A 12,116-nucleotide genomic window follows, 5' to 3' on the forward strand; every position below is an offset into this window, starting at 1 on the left:
CCATACTGGATTTATGTAGTGAGAGGTAGTCAGTGTTGAATTTAAGATATCTCATATCTGTACATCAAAAACATTATGCAGCATTTTCTATTTTGTAGCTAAGTCATTCCAATAAAGATAGTTTAACTGTATCACAAATGATCCAAATCTCACATTTGCTATATCTTAGGAGATATTGATATCGAAATAACACAAACATCAATTTAAAATTAAACTCTGTTTTATTTTGGTATATTTCACATCATATTATATGATTCAAAACATCCCATCAGTTGGAGTGCTTTATTCTGCTTCTTTGCCCTGTGAAAATGCAAAACAAAAAAATCAATGTATGATAAGCACTTGTATGAAGAATTAAAATTGATTTGTTTTTTCATAAAACTTAAATGTGTACATATTTACCTTGCCAGAGTCACGGGTCTTTGCTCTCAGTTTGTTGACCTGAGACTCTGCAATGTCGGCACGCTCCTCAGCCTCCTCCAGCTCATGCTGGACCTTCCTGCACTTGGACAGATGAATGTTGGCCTGCTCCTCCTGGAATTCCATAGAGATAGACATGATTGAATGTCCAAAAAACACCAGAAGTCTTCTTTGTGTAAAGAAAGACTGACAGACTATCAATTTTTCACTACTGAAGATTTATATGTTGTCCTTACCGCTTCCTCAGACTGCCTCTTGTAGACCTTCACCTTGAGCTGCAACTTGTCAACCAAATCCTGAAGCCTGCTAACGTTTTTCTTGTCCTCTTCAGTCTGTGATAGAAAATAAACGTGATGTATAAATGTTGTCGGAATGACTGATTGATTGAATTGTACATTTTAAGTGTTAATATGGCTGTACCTGGTAGGTGAGTTCCTTCACCCTCCTCTCATATTTGCGGACACCCTTAACAGCATCTGCTCCACGTCTCTGTTCAGCCTCAATCTCTGATTCAAGCTCACGCACCTTGAGGAAAGCAGAAATATCAGAAAATATTTAGAATGCATGTTGTATGTTTTCTTACATCTCTTCAACTGTGCATATTTCTAAAATAACTGTTTTACCCTAGACTCGAGTTTCTGGAGCTGCTTCTTGCCACCCTTCATGGCCAGGTTCTCAGCCTCATCCAGGCGGTGCTGCAGGTCCTTAACAGCAACCTCCAGGTTCTTCTTCATCCTCTCCAGGTGAGCGCTAGTGTCCTGCTCTTTCTTCAGCTCCTCAGCCATCATTGCAGCCTATCAGAGGAAGCATGAAATGTCATTAAAAATATCTGAAAAAGCGAATTTTACTTACTCAAATTAAGAACAAATAAAATGTAAACCCACATCAGTGATGGCCTTCTTAGCCTTCTCCTCTGCATTCCTTGCTTCCTGAACACTGTCATCCACTTCACTCTGGACCTGAACCAAGTCAGTCTCAAGCTTCTTCTTAGTGTTCAGTAGACTTGTGTTCTAAAAGAGAAGTCAAATTAGTTGATCTATAACTTTCTTTACATAATGGTTTAGATTTGTGAATTAATGGAAGTTTGAAGGAATATTCACCTGAGAGTGCAGGAGTCCAACACGCTCACTGGCATCCACCAGCTCCTGCTCAGCAATTTTGCGGCATCTCTCTGTCTGCTCCAGACCAACTCTCAGTTCCTCAATTTCAGCCATCATGAGACCATTTCTGCGTTCCACCATAGCAGCTTGTTCCTTGAGATCTTCCTGGGCTCTGACAGCATCATCAAGGTGCAGCTGTGCATCCTGTTGAAAAAATATTGGGAAAATATTTACATGAATACCAAAATGTAAATGTACTGACTGACTATAGTCTGTGCAACAACAACTATATATTACAATATTACCTTCAGCTGTGCCTGCACATTCCTCAGCTGTTTCTGGGACTCAGCAGCCTGGCGATTGGCATGGCTCAGCTGAATCTCCATCTCGTTCAGGTCTCCCTCCATCTTCTTCTTGATTCTCAGGGCATCATTTCTGCTCCTGACCTCAGAATCCAGAGTGCTCTGCATGGAGTCAGTCACCCTCTGGCTGTTCCTCTTAATCTGTTCCATCTCCTCATCTTTCTCTGCCAGCTTCCTGTCCACCTCACCTTTGATCTGGTTGAGCTCCAGCTGGACGCGCAGGATCTTAGACTCTTCATGTTCCAGAGTTCCCTAATGATATCACAGAATAAAATGTTCATCTTTGCCTCAGACTTTGTATAATGAAGTATCCATTATTTGAAAATTCTTTTCAGAAGATTTCCCTGGAAAGGTTTTTACCTCAGCCTCTTCAAGAGCTGTCTGGATCTCAGACTTCTCTGTCTCCACCTGCTTCTTGGACTTCTCCAGCTCATGGATGCTCTTTCCAGTCTCACCAATCTGTTCAGTCAGATCTGAAATCTCCTCTGGAAAGAGATGCATGTGTTTAATATTGATAAGCCTTAAAGTGTGTAATATATGAAATACATACACATACGTTGAAAATAATCCAACTGTAGTTGCTAACACAATCTGCCTAGAACTTACGTTGCAGGTTCTTGTTTTCACGCTTCATGGTCTCCAGGTGATCCAGAGCTTCCTCATAGGAGTTCTTCATCTTGAACAGCTCAGTGCCAAGAGAACGAGCTTCCTTCTGAGCTCCTTCAAGCTCTGCCTGACCCTCCTCATGCTTTTGTTTCCACTCTGCCAACACCTAATTTACACAGTTCACACAGTCAATAACAGTCGACTTAGTTAATACATGCAATGACAAATACTTTTTGTTCTCCTTTTTTTGTTGGTCACAATAAATAAATGGTAGTACCTTGTCAAAGTTCCTCTGCTTCTTGTCCAGGTTGGCTGCCAGCCCATTAGCCCTTTCCACATCAATCATGAGGTCCTCCACCTCACTCTGGAGCCTCTGTTTGGTTTTCTCCAGAGAAGCACACTTGGAGTTCACAGCCTCAATCTGCTCTTCAGCCTCCTGAAGGCGCTGAGCCAGCTTTTTCCTGTGGGAAAAAGAAAAATCTTAGTAAGACATTCATACAAGACTTATATTTATTACAAGTATCTATAAATCTCAAGTAATGTTGCATTGAGAACATTTATTTATTTATTTATTTTTTAATTTTTTTAAACATTTTTAAGGATTATGGATATGAAGAAAGTGCTGCAATGTAAAATACAAAATAAAACATTAAAGAAATGTTATGTAAAAGAAAAAAAGGTTTGCCATTTTATTGTTTTAATACAAGTATTGATTAGTGATACTACACTATGATGCTAGACATCTGGCCATTTCACTTTTTAGATTGTACTCACTTGGACTCCTCAAGCTCCTCAGTGCGCTGGATAGCATCAGTTTCATACTTAGTTCTCCACTGAGCCACCTCACTGTTGGCCTTGGACATTCCACGCTGCAGCTCAGCCTTGGCCTCCTGCTCCTCCTCAAACTGCTCCCTCAGCAGATCACAGTCATGGCGAGCTGATTGCAGTCCATGGGCAAGAGCATTCTTGGCCTGGTATTAGAAATATTCTTGAATGAGCAAAGCTTTTTAACTTAAAATCATACATGATGCCCTATTTACACTCCTGTTGTTATTTTTTTTTACCTTAACCTCCTCTTCAATGTGTCTCTTCAGCTCCTCAATCTGCTGTGTGAAGGCCTGTTTGCCTCTGGTCAGCTGAGAGACAAGAGCCTCTTTCTCTTCAATTTGACGGCCGAACTCACCTTGTGTGAAAATGGTGGTAATTAATCATTAAATATTACTTTATGTTCATTTTTACAGATTTCTGTTATTGAACACTGTCATACCATTTTCAGTCAGTAGACGTGCTTTCTGTGCACCCAGGTCATTGATTTGACGGAGGTTTTCATCATTCTTGGTCTTCAGTTCACTAAGTTGGTCCTCAAGAGTACGGCTTATCTTTTCAAGATTTCCCTAGTGAGGAAAAGTTTTCAGTATCACAGATCAGATTGTATTTGTACTAGTTATTCATGTACTTAGTAACTTAGGATTTTAAAACACCATGTAACATATTATGTACCTTTGCTTTAGCAACAGCCTCCATGTTGCTGGAGAGGTCATCAATCTCCATCTTGTATTCACTCTTTTCTTTCTCAAGCTTCTGCTTGACACGCTGGAGGTTGTCGATCTGTTCACCCAGCTCAGCAACGCTGTCGGCCTGCTTCTTGCGCAGAGCAGCAGCAGTAGCTTCATGCTGCAGTGTGGACTCCTCAAGGTCGCGGCGGACCTTCTGGAACTCAGCCTCACGCTTCTTGTTCATTTCAATCTGGGCAGCTGTGGCACCACCGGCCTCCTCCAGCCTCTCACTAATCTCCTCAAGTTCCCTGGAGAGATCAGCTCTCTGCTTCTCAACCTTGGCACGAGCAGCACGCTCAGCCTCAATCTCCTCCTCCAGTTCCTCAATACGGGCCTGTTAATGTAGATATGTTGTCTTTCAGTAAACATTCACTTTTAAACTTGTAAATGTAAGTATTTATGTAACACTGTGTGAGTCACCTGAAGCTCCTTGATCTTCTTCTGAAGCTGGGCACCCATTGACTGCTCATCCTCAATCTTGCTAAGGAGCTGACTAACTTCAAAGTCCTTCCTATAAAAAAATCAAATGCATAGTAAAGGTTTATCCTTGCCTTTTGCCATGTTTAGAAACCATATCATTGTTTTAAAGGAATAAAACAATATTATTACTTTTTAATTTTCTCGTCAGACTGTTGCTTGTCATTCTCAAGATCCATGATGGATTCCTGGGCCAGTTTCAGATCACCCTCAAGCTTTCTCTTGGCCCTCTCCAGGTCCATGCGCATCTTCTTCTCTTGCTCCAGAGAACCCTCAAGCTGCATATTAATATTAGGTTAGAGTTATTAATGTGTACATATTTTTTAAAATATCACGTTCAAGGGAAACCTTGCTGTTCATCTTACATCATCCACTTGCTGCTCAAGCTTGGTCTTGGCCTTGGTCAGAGTGTTGACTTTGTCTTCCTCAGCCTGCAGGTCATCAAGAGTCTGCTGATGAGCTTCCTGGAGGGCTTTCTTCTCCTTGCTCAGCTTAGCAATGCTCTCATCCTGAGAGGCCATCTCCTCAGTCAGGTTCTTCACCTAAGTTTGAAAGAAAGATGTTATCGAATGTTAATCTTGATAATGTTACTTGATATGCTGGATATGGTAATATTTCCAAACCTTGTTCTCAGTGGCATGTTTCTCCTTTTCCACTTTGGCCAAGGTAAGCTCCAGGTCATCAATATCCTTCTTGAGCTCAGAGCATTCATCCTCCAACTTTCTCTTCTTGGTAGTAAGCTCAGCATTGATTTCCTCTTCATCCTCCAGCCTCTCAGTTGTCTCTTTGAGTTTGGCCTCCAGCTGAATCTTACTCTTGATAAGTCCCTCACATCTCTCCTCAGCATCTGACAGATTCTCTGATTCCTAGTTCACATTGAGAAAAATGTGTTAGTACATCTACATATTGTGGACACAAAGTGAGAAAAGCCATATATCTTTAGATGTCTACTTACAGATGCAGCTTGCAGCTGCAGATCATTCTTCTCCTGCAGGAGAGACACCATCTTTTCCTCCAGTTCCTTCTTCTTGGCCAGAGCAGTAGTCAAATCAATTTGCATCTTCTCATAGTTCTCCTTCATATTCATGAGCTCCTTCTCAGTTTCAGCACTCTTCAGCAGAGGCTTGATCTTGTAGTACACCTTCATCCATGGCCAGGTTTTGACATTCATGAATGAGCGTACGTTGTACTGGATTGTAAAGACAGCATCCCTGGAGAAAAACATGTGCTGTTATGGACATTGTTGTTTGTGATTTTTTCATACCATGACTGAATGTGCAGGATTAACTGTTTTAAACGTGCCTCTGCTCCATCATCTTCACAAACTCCCTTCTCATGAGGAAACCACGGCAGAGAGACTGAGTCATGGTGACAAGAGATGCCAGTTTTTCATCTCTCATTTCCTCAAGGGTACCCAGCAGACCAGCCTTGAAGAACACCTGATCAAACAGAAAATGAAAATGAACGTCTGCCCACTACAGTTAACACTAATACTAGGATGAACTCAGAGAAAACCCCATGTAAAACAAACGAATAGTTTTAAGGCAAATATTTTAATAAATAACCACATGCTGGGTGCTCTGGATCTATACCAATTATTAATAAACTTTCTTGGCCTAACATAGTACTTTAATCATTAAAATTAGTTCAGTTGTTTTTGATAAACAGAGAAAAAAAACAAACGGAACAATCTCCTTTTTGATTATGCCAAAGTAAAATGAGAAATGCAAGGTGCTTACCTTGGTGGTTCCAAATCTGTACTGGTCGTGATCAACATCAATTGAACCAAGCAGTTTCTCTGAAGCCTTCTTGTTGTCAATGAACTGGCCCTCAGGGATTACACTGGCATTCAGTACCTTGTACCTTTTAATTTGAGAGTTAATGGTCAATGTAAGATTTTCTCAGTAGTTTGTGTCAAGTATTAGAAGATGTAAAGAATATTGTCAGTGATACCTCTGCTTGAAGTCAGCATAGAGGATTCTGCTGGGGAAACCTTTTCTGCAGATTCTGATACCCTCCAGCACACCGTTACACCTGAGCTGGTGAATGACCAGGAAGTTCTCCATCAGACCTGTAAGAAAGACATTTGTTAGCCATTTTTGTTAATTGTTATTGTCCTTGTCAAAGCAGCACAAAACTAAGTACACCATCCCAACAAGACTTAAGGTTACATAATCTATGTACCTGGAGTCTTTGACTCATTGGGAATCAGGCAGCGCACAAAGTGAGGATGGGTGCTCCTCAAGTTGGTCATCAGCTTGCCCAAGTTCTCCTGTAGATCCAAGATAGTAAATCTTGTCATAACATGTAACACATGTGAGTTTGATTATCATCTGAAATATAATTTTATTCCTAAATGTGCAATGTTAAACATTACCCTAAACTGTGAAGACACAGTCTGCATAGAACCACCCTTCTTCTTGCCTCCCTTCTTTGAGGTATCTGTTAATAAGTTCAACAAGAAAAACATTTGTTAGAATGTGACTTCATATTTCCATCAACACATTTTACAGTTAGTCAAAATATGCAGTATCTACAACCTTAAGATGTTAATATCATACCCTCAGCAGCAGCAGGAGGATACAGAAGAGCCAGAAGTTTAATTGGGGACTTCTGGTACAGCTGAATGACAGACTCATTCAGTGGGTCCTTGTTCTTGTCCAGCCAGCCAGTGATATTGTAGTCCACAGTACCAGCATAGTGCACCAGGGAGAAGTGGGCCTCAGCCTTGCCCTTGGCTGGCTTTGGCTTCTCAAATGCTTTATTTTTGCCAAGATGCTGGTCATAAAGCTTGTTCTTGAAGGATGTGTCTGAAGCCTTGGGGAACATGCACTCCTCTTCAAGGATGGAGAAGATGCCCATGGGCTTTAAAAAGTGGGAAAAAGTTTGTCATTAAGTTGTACATGAAGTTAGAATAACACAAATACATAGAATCCCAAAACTAAGTGCTTACCTTTTCAATCAGCTCAATACAGGCAGCCAAGTCCATACCAAAGTCAATGAACTCCCAGATAATACCCTCCTTTTTGTACTCCTCTTGTTCCAGGACAAACATGGTGTGGTTGAAGAACTGCTGCAGTTTCTCATTGGTGAAGTTGATGCACAGCTGTTCCATGCTGTTGAACTGTGAGTGAATGAATGATTGAGTATTCAATGCAAATCAATACAAATACCTTGTCTTAAACAAATCAGCTTTGTTAGGAATGAACCTTACATCAAAGATTTCAAAGCCAGCAATATCCAGGACACCAATGAAGTACTGCCTGGCCTTTTTAGTGTCCAACATCTGGTTGATTCGGATGACCATCCACAAGAACATCCTCTCATAGATAGACTTGGCCAGGGCAGGCACTGAGTTCAGCACCTGAAGAAAAAATAAAAGACAAGATGATTTATTGACTCGTTGTTTTGTAGAATGCTGGATTAGTGGTTGTCTAATTTAAACAATATACATGTGTTTATTTGTAATCAGACAAACAACCTGTTAACATGTTTGAATATAAAGCTAAATGCCACACTCACCTGATATTACAAGTCAGCAGGGACTAACACATTTTCTCAATTTTATTGTTCTTAATAAATTTTATATTGGATTACTTCAGTGGTATTAATGATTTGTAATATAAATATAACTTCTAAATTAGTAGAAGAAACTGATACCAATATTTTTTATTTACCTGAGGTACAGTCTGTCCCTTGGTGACAAACTCATTTCCGACCTTCACTCTAGGATAGCACAGAGCCTTCAGCATGTCAGCGGAGTTCAGACCCAACAAGTAAGCAACCTTATCAGCCTCTGAAAAAGTGAATTGTTTTACAGTTAATATATACAGTATGTGACAGAGAGTGTCTGTCATTGTATAACAGAAACCAGTCTGGTAAAGGACCTTACCACCTGAGCTAATATTCAATACTCACCCTCTGTGCCATCAGGCTCAGCCTGCTCCTCACGCTGCTTCTGCTTGAACTTCATGTTACCATGGTGGAGGACAGCACCTGTCATCTTGTAGATGCTCATCTTCTCCTCATTAGTGAAGCCCAGGATATCAATAGCATTCTGTATGCAAAGAAGGTATTCACACAAATTACAATCACTTTAGAAAATGGATTGAAAACAGTTGTTTTTATGTTGTATTGATGACAAAAATATATGGACACATTTGGAAGACACATTGACTTACATCAGTAGCATCCAGCTCTTCTTTGTCATCAATGCTGGCCACTGTGATCTGACCCATGCTGCACATGGGGAAGTCGTAGGGGTTGGTTGTGATGAGTGCTAGTTCTGCAGATCAAAAAGAGTAAAAAGTTCAGCACACTATGTTTCACATCAATATTAAAAGTAAGTTTAACATTGTACAATGACTCAGTCTACTTACCAAGGATACCAGGCTTGTGGTCGGTCATCATCTGGTAGAAGATGTGGTAGCCTCTCTCATCAGGAAGCTGGAATGTCACTCTAGACTTCTCCAGCAGATCTACAAATATTGTTCATGAGTCACTATTTGGGCTATTCTTAGTGAGTCATATATACTTAAAATAAGAATTTGTCACTTACATGTCTCAATATCAGCACTAGCCAATTTGCCAGATGTTGCAAAATGGATTCTGATGAATTTACCCTGTTTGGGAAAGATTAATTTTTAACATCCCTCCACATGGTCAATATGCAACAAGACCTTTCTTATGTGTAGAAATCGCTCCATACTTACAAAACGAGAGGAGTTGTCATTTCTCACAGTTTTGGCGTTACCATAGGCCTCCAGCAAGGGATTGGCTGCAATAATCTGATCCTCCAGTGACCCCTACAATTCATGTTTAGAATTCATATCATATCATCAAAGGACTTAGCTGTTTTTCTTGAAACATATTCTGTAATTTCAGAAATGTTATCGTACCTGTATCTTTGATGCTTCTTTCTTCTTGTCTCCACCAACTGAGATTGTTGCAAAGTACTGGATGACACGCTTGGTGTTGACAGTCTTTCCAGCACCGGATTCTCCACTGGGTATAGACACAGACTTATAAGAATTTGATCAAAATATTTGATTAAGTTGCAAAATTTGACAAACAAAACACTTACGTGATCAAGACAGACTGGTTCTCCCTATCTGTTAAAATGAAAAAGAAAGCAATTAATGTATTTTGCAGAAGAAACCTCCATGTACTGATACATTCTCCATTGTTCACAACTTACCACAAAGCATGAACTGATAAGCGTTGTCAGAGACAGAGAAGATGTGGGGTGGAGCCTCCATACGCTTCTTGCCTCTATAGGCATTTACAACTTCACCATCATACACTGGGAGCCACTTGTAGGGGTTCACAGTGGCACAGAACAACCCAGAGTAGGTCTGAAAGTGATCATGGAGATATTATAGATAACCTCATTTCTTTCTACAAGCACTGTAGAGTAATTTCAAAATTTGTGTTTGCTCAATATCAGATATTCTTACGTAGATCATCCATGCTGCATAACGCTCTTTGAGGTTATACAAGACAGAGGCTTCATTGAGATGGGTCATCATGGCCATATCCTCAATTTTGTCGAACTTGGGAGGGTTCATTGGATGGACGTCATCTTCTTTAACTGTCCTCTCCTGGAACAGGACATTAGTCACAATGAGTACTGTTCACATCTATCTCCCATTTGCATCTGACTGTATGATACTAACCTCATCATTTTCCAGAAGTTTGACGGTGACTTTGGCACCATCCTTCTTGATGATTGTTGCCTTCAAGTACAGCTCTTTGACATCGGCCACATAGCAGGCTGACTTGGCATCAAATGGTTTGCTTTGAGCCTCAAGTCTCTCCCTCTCTGGCTTACGGAGATAAATGGCAGCCTTGCCGTACAGGGCCATTTCCGCGTCTGTGCTCATGGTGGCAGCGGATGTCTATGAGGTAATTTTAGATTATGTGAATCTTAAAACTTCTTCAGTGGTCCTGAACAGCTCTGAATAACCAATTTCATATATATATATAAAGTCATTTCATTATAGCACATTCAAAATGATTGTCTAGACAGACGATAATATTAATAGTAACTTAATTTCTAAAAATAAATTGTCAAACCAAAACTGTGAAAATGGATGAACCAGTTCATTCATATATTGTATGCATATATGGATGAATTGTTTCACATAAAATATATACAAATTAGAACATAGTGGAAAGTTATTCATACCTGAACCTCTCTCTTTCAAAAATCTGATATATTCCACAATCCTGTTGAAAACACATCACATATTTGTAGTTTAACAAATAGGAAAGATCCACTCAACTAAAATATTTAATTAATATTTAATATTGTTCTACTAAGCAGAGCAGATAGGAGACGACCTTACCACAAGCAGTTGTCTTCGAGGGTCCTGTACCACACACTGAGAGGTCTTCTTGGACTCCTTTTATATGAATCCAGTTTGCTTACGCAGCAAAAGTTAAATATGGGATACATGCCAAATGTGGTATGGGTATCACCAAATGCAGACATCGCTACATTTGTAGCTACAGGATACATGTTATGTTTTTGATTACAACTTGTAAAGGCTGTTCCAGTTCCTTTCTAAATCATTTTTGACAAAAGAGGTTTTTTTTGTTTTTTAATTTTTTTTTAAATTTCATGAAATGGTAATATAAGGTTTAATTTCATAGACAAGGATAGGAACATTTGTTTTTTACATGTCTTCTTTTTACATTTTTATTCATATTAGGATCTGCAAACTCCACATGGGCCAGTTGTTCATGTCACACACAGCATAAATAAGCATTCATTTTCAGCAAAACAGCTGTCAACATAGGCTTTGTAGCGGCTCACATTTCATGAGCGTTTTATGAGCATAACAAAGACCCCAAGTATCCTTTTAGGCTTCAAGTCTATTTTCTACTCGCATAACTTTGTAGAAAGGCTTTCAAGTGTTAGTCCTTCAGTTGTAAGACAGTTGTAATTATATAAATCCTTTCATCTTTTCCAAATGCTGAAATATTTTCCTTGAATGTTTGTCAAATAGTAAGAATTCCATATAAGCGATTCTAACATATGATCTCCTGATGAGCCAAATAGTGTACGATGTAAAAGAAACCCAATCACTGTATGATTTTCATTAGAGAATCTTCCTAATTTTCCAAAGAAGTTCCTATAGTTAGCCAGAATTGCTACTGTGTTCAATTCTCAGCTGCTATACTCATAGTTGGATTGATGTGCTTAGGGGAGGGGAATTGGTGGAGATATCTGGAATTCTAAATGTATTTAATTAAAAAGATTATGTGTAAGTCTTTCAACCAAAATAGAGGGAATCTAAGTAGCACAGAAAATATTCACATTTTTTTTTAATTTTTATTAATTTTAGCTCTAGTCCACAGAAACGGGAAGAATCATCCATTATTTGAAATAGTTTTTGATAGTCTTAATAATAATGTATAATATGTATAATAATATGTATAATATGTAATAATATTATTGTGCTTATCACTGCCAAATGGATTGCTGTATGTGTAGTTGTCACATTGCTTTAGAATATTCAGACGGTTTTTTTTTTTTCTGTGACTCAGGGTCATCATTGGAATCCATTGTTGCTGCTCTAGATCCAAAAGCA

General features: G+C 39.3%; 1 protein-coding gene across 2 annotated transcripts; it reads right to left on the minus strand.

Moving 5' to 3' along the window:
• Positions 1–282: 282 nt before the first annotated feature.
• Positions 283–10,403, minus strand: LOC133982361 (myosin heavy chain, fast skeletal muscle-like). 2 transcript variants are annotated; one of them, XM_062421396.1, is made up of 39 exons: positions 10,197–10,403; positions 9,978–10,118; positions 9,719–9,875; positions 9,605–9,632; positions 9,420–9,525; positions 9,234–9,326; positions 9,080–9,143; positions 8,901–8,999; positions 8,703–8,806; positions 8,440–8,578; positions 8,199–8,317; positions 7,736–7,885; positions 7,475–7,645; positions 7,083–7,386; positions 6,899–6,963; positions 6,706–6,793; positions 6,475–6,592; positions 6,261–6,384; positions 5,824–5,960; positions 5,477–5,732; positions 5,145–5,387; positions 4,887–5,063; positions 4,654–4,799; positions 4,465–4,555; positions 3,989–4,378; positions 3,756–3,882; positions 3,553–3,671; positions 3,263–3,459; positions 2,766–2,949; positions 2,489–2,654; positions 2,243–2,367; positions 1,826–2,134; positions 1,521–1,724; positions 1,305–1,430; positions 1,044–1,214; positions 841–945; positions 657–752; positions 403–534; positions 283–300 (listed from the first exon to the last, which is right to left on the minus strand). In XM_062421396.1, exons 1-39 carry the CDS (start codon positions 10,401–10,403, stop codon positions 283–285), a joined length of 5,796 nt encoding a protein of 1,931 aa, XP_062277380.1. The 2 variants fall into 2 exon arrangements, with proteins under 2 accessions (XP_062277380.1, XP_062277379.1); XM_062421395.1 differs by having other exon boundaries at positions 9,978–10,121.
• Positions 10,404–12,116: the final 1,713 nt, after the last annotated feature.

The sequence above is a fragment of the Scomber scombrus genome, chromosome 6, assembly GCF_963691925.1.
Source record: "Scomber scombrus chromosome 6, fScoSco1.1, whole genome shotgun sequence".
Classification (NCBI taxonomy): domain Eukaryota; kingdom Metazoa; phylum Chordata; class Actinopteri; order Scombriformes; family Scombridae; genus Scomber; species Scomber scombrus.

Bases quoted from the DNA above. Each gene is read 5' to 3' on its own strand.
- LOC133982361 (XM_062421395.1), bottom strand. From the start codon at position 10,403: ATGAGCACAGACGCGGAAATGGCCCTGTACGGCAAGGCTGCCATTTAT. The intron at 6,593-6,705 runs GTACATAGATTA...TCTTTCTTACAG, and splicing joins CAATGAGTCAAAGACTCCAG to GTCTGATGGAGAACTTCCTG. The intron at 5,961-6,260 runs GTAAGCACCTTG...CTGTTTGATCAG, and splicing joins ACAGATTTGGAACCACCAAG to GTGTTCTTCAAGGCTGGTCT.